Source organism: Laccaria bicolor, genomic scaffold, assembly GCF_000143565.1.
Source record: "Laccaria bicolor S238N-H82 LACBIscaffold_65 genomic scaffold, whole genome shotgun sequence".
NCBI classification, from domain to species: domain Eukaryota; kingdom Fungi; phylum Basidiomycota; class Agaricomycetes; order Agaricales; family Hydnangiaceae; genus Laccaria; species Laccaria bicolor.
The window spans coordinates 184,818-187,214 of NW_001889936.1; the positions used below are offsets into that span (position 1 = coordinate 184,818).

General features: G+C 40.6%; 1 protein-coding gene across 1 annotated transcript; it reads left to right on the forward strand.

Moving 5' to 3' along the window:
* Positions 1 to 416: 416 nt before the first annotated feature.
* LACBIDRAFT_314930 (uncharacterized protein) lies at positions 417 to 1,289 on the forward strand (the record flags this gene model as incomplete). The annotated part of the gene is made up of 6 exons (XM_001889293.1): positions 417 to 484; positions 540 to 546; positions 624 to 676; positions 729 to 798; positions 858 to 1,028; positions 1,080 to 1,289. 6 exons carry the CDS (start codon positions 417 to 419, stop codon positions 1,287 to 1,289), a joined length of 579 nt encoding a protein of 192 aa, XP_001889328.1.
* Positions 1,290 to 2,397: the final 1,108 nt, after the last annotated feature.

Consider the following 2,397-nt stretch of genomic DNA (forward strand, 5'->3'; position numbering starts at 1 on the left):
AGGAGTGAGGTTTTCAATGCACCTGTGCAACTTGTCTTCCCAGGGATCCAATCTGTTGTCACCTAATAATTGTCCTCTGATGTTCAGTCTGATGATACACTTTGCATGGAGATGAATGTGAAAGTGTGAAATATGCAAACAAGGATCAAGTGCATCAGGAAAATCTTAAACACCTAACACACACACACACACACACACACATACCCATACACACTATTACAAGAGTTTGAGGGCCTTTGGTATTGAGAAATACCACTTTTGTCCTCTTAAGTAAGGTCTCAAGAGCTTCATTTAAAACCAGTTTTTATTGTAGGGTGTTATTCAGAATAGTTCAATAGAACAAAGTATGTCTGACTGGGAACTTGGGCTTCTCAAATGCAAAGTTTGGAATCACAGTTTTTACATTAACATAAAACATGACTTCAGTTGACTTTTATAGCTTCAATGAGCTTTCAATTATTTCACTATGCTCCAAAACAAAAAGGTATGAGTATCCTGTCTCATCTAAATGATACTGTGCTTAAAACCTCTTATTCAAGTCTCCAAGTAAGTTGTGGCCTCATTCACACTGTACTTATTTAACCACAAGGAAATCTCCTTTAATTTTCTTTCCTGTTCTTTAGTTTTTAAGTCCCATTCTCCCCTTGCTCTCATGTCATTGCCAAACTTCAAATTTGTCAGTTCTACTCACACACTAGCTGCCTTAACACTGCTCATGCATTGTTCAGCAAACCCAGCTATGCCAACCTTAATTTGATGGGCCTTGTTAGGCTGTTAGGCCTAGTTCAATCTCAGATGGTACATTTTCATTTTAATTCATTTCTTACATTTTAAAACTAACATGGCTTGTTGGCTAGCTCAAATATTTCTATTATCTTGCCAACAGGGTTGAAGAGATGGTCTGTGACCTTTACATCTGCAAATCCTTCTTCAATGTGCAAACTAGGTGGCTGAAGAGTCTGTTGTCCCTGAGTAGGAGATCTGGATGCTCAAAGGGGTGCTTGAGGGAGGTGAAGACCCTGACATATGTATTTTTCTGATATATTCTCTCTTTTTTATTCCAACTTTGGAATTTTCAGGATGAGTGCCTCACTGGTAATTTCTTGGCAATGCCCTCAATTCCTGCTGACCCTCCTGTGAAGGCTGCTGTCCCAGATGATCCTTCTATGGAGGTTTCCATTCCTGAGGTGCTGCCTGCAGAAGCCGTCACTGAGGATCCCAGGTATAACTATGGTATGGTCACTTCAGTCACCCATTTTTGGGTACCTATGAGGTTATCCTTGAAATAGGGACCTTAATGGTACCCCATTCCAGAGTGGTATGACTCTCATACCAATTCCATCATACTATTGGTATGGATGCCACATAACATACCACCTCATATCATATCATACCATACCATCATTCCAAAGCTGTCACAGTCTGGGGTCCTTATTACAAAATATGAAAAATATTTCTGCTGGCTGCAATTCTGGTCCATTGGGCTCCATTCTTTGTGGGTCAGTTCTTCACATTTCTTCTGACATTTTGGGATACAATTTTGATCCCTAGCCAGAATCCTTGGTTATTGGATTGACATCAACTCTGCACCTGTACATGCCAGGCTTCTGCAGTGATTTCTCCCAATTGGCCTTCCTTCACAAAAGGAGGTGCTCAGCCTCTGCTTGAAAAGTATTGCCAAACTAGTGTTTAAAGGTTCAGTCCATAGGACCGCAAAAAACCGGTGGACCGAACTGAACCGGACCATGGTCTGGTCTTTTTTTCGGTTGCAGTTGCCCCAATTTGGGGTTGGTCTGGTTGCCGGTTGCCTCATTTCAAAAATCTTTTAAAACCGTTCAAAGACCGGTTTTAATCGGTTGCAACTGGTTAAACGGTCACGTGCGTTACATAGCCTTGTAACCACGTTTATTGCCTTTTATTGGGTTTTTGTTTCATCAAAAACAGTTAAGAATTGAGAAAGATATAACCAAATCCATATTTTACCTGAGTCTCTAGGAGATGTAATTCAGTTTCAGTCATAGCTATGTCAAATCTTCATTAAATCACTTGAAAATTGGTAGAATGACGGGTATTTATATGCTTTACTATTTTATATAACCCGTTTATTTTTCAGAGTAATAATGGTTGAGATACAAATGGTTTATATTGATATAATAAATTATACGCAAAAAAACCGGTCTGGATCGGTCTGAACCGGTATCATGGACCGCAAAAGACTGGTCCTAGGTGGTTCGGTTCGGTTCCCTCAATATCTGGGTTGGTCCTGGACCGGTTGCGGTCCACGGTTGCGCGTTTTCGGGGCAAAAAACCGGACTGAACTGAACCTTTAAACACTATGCCAAACACATGCCAATCTTTCCACATCATCACTGTCAAGGTATATGATCAGCTGCCACT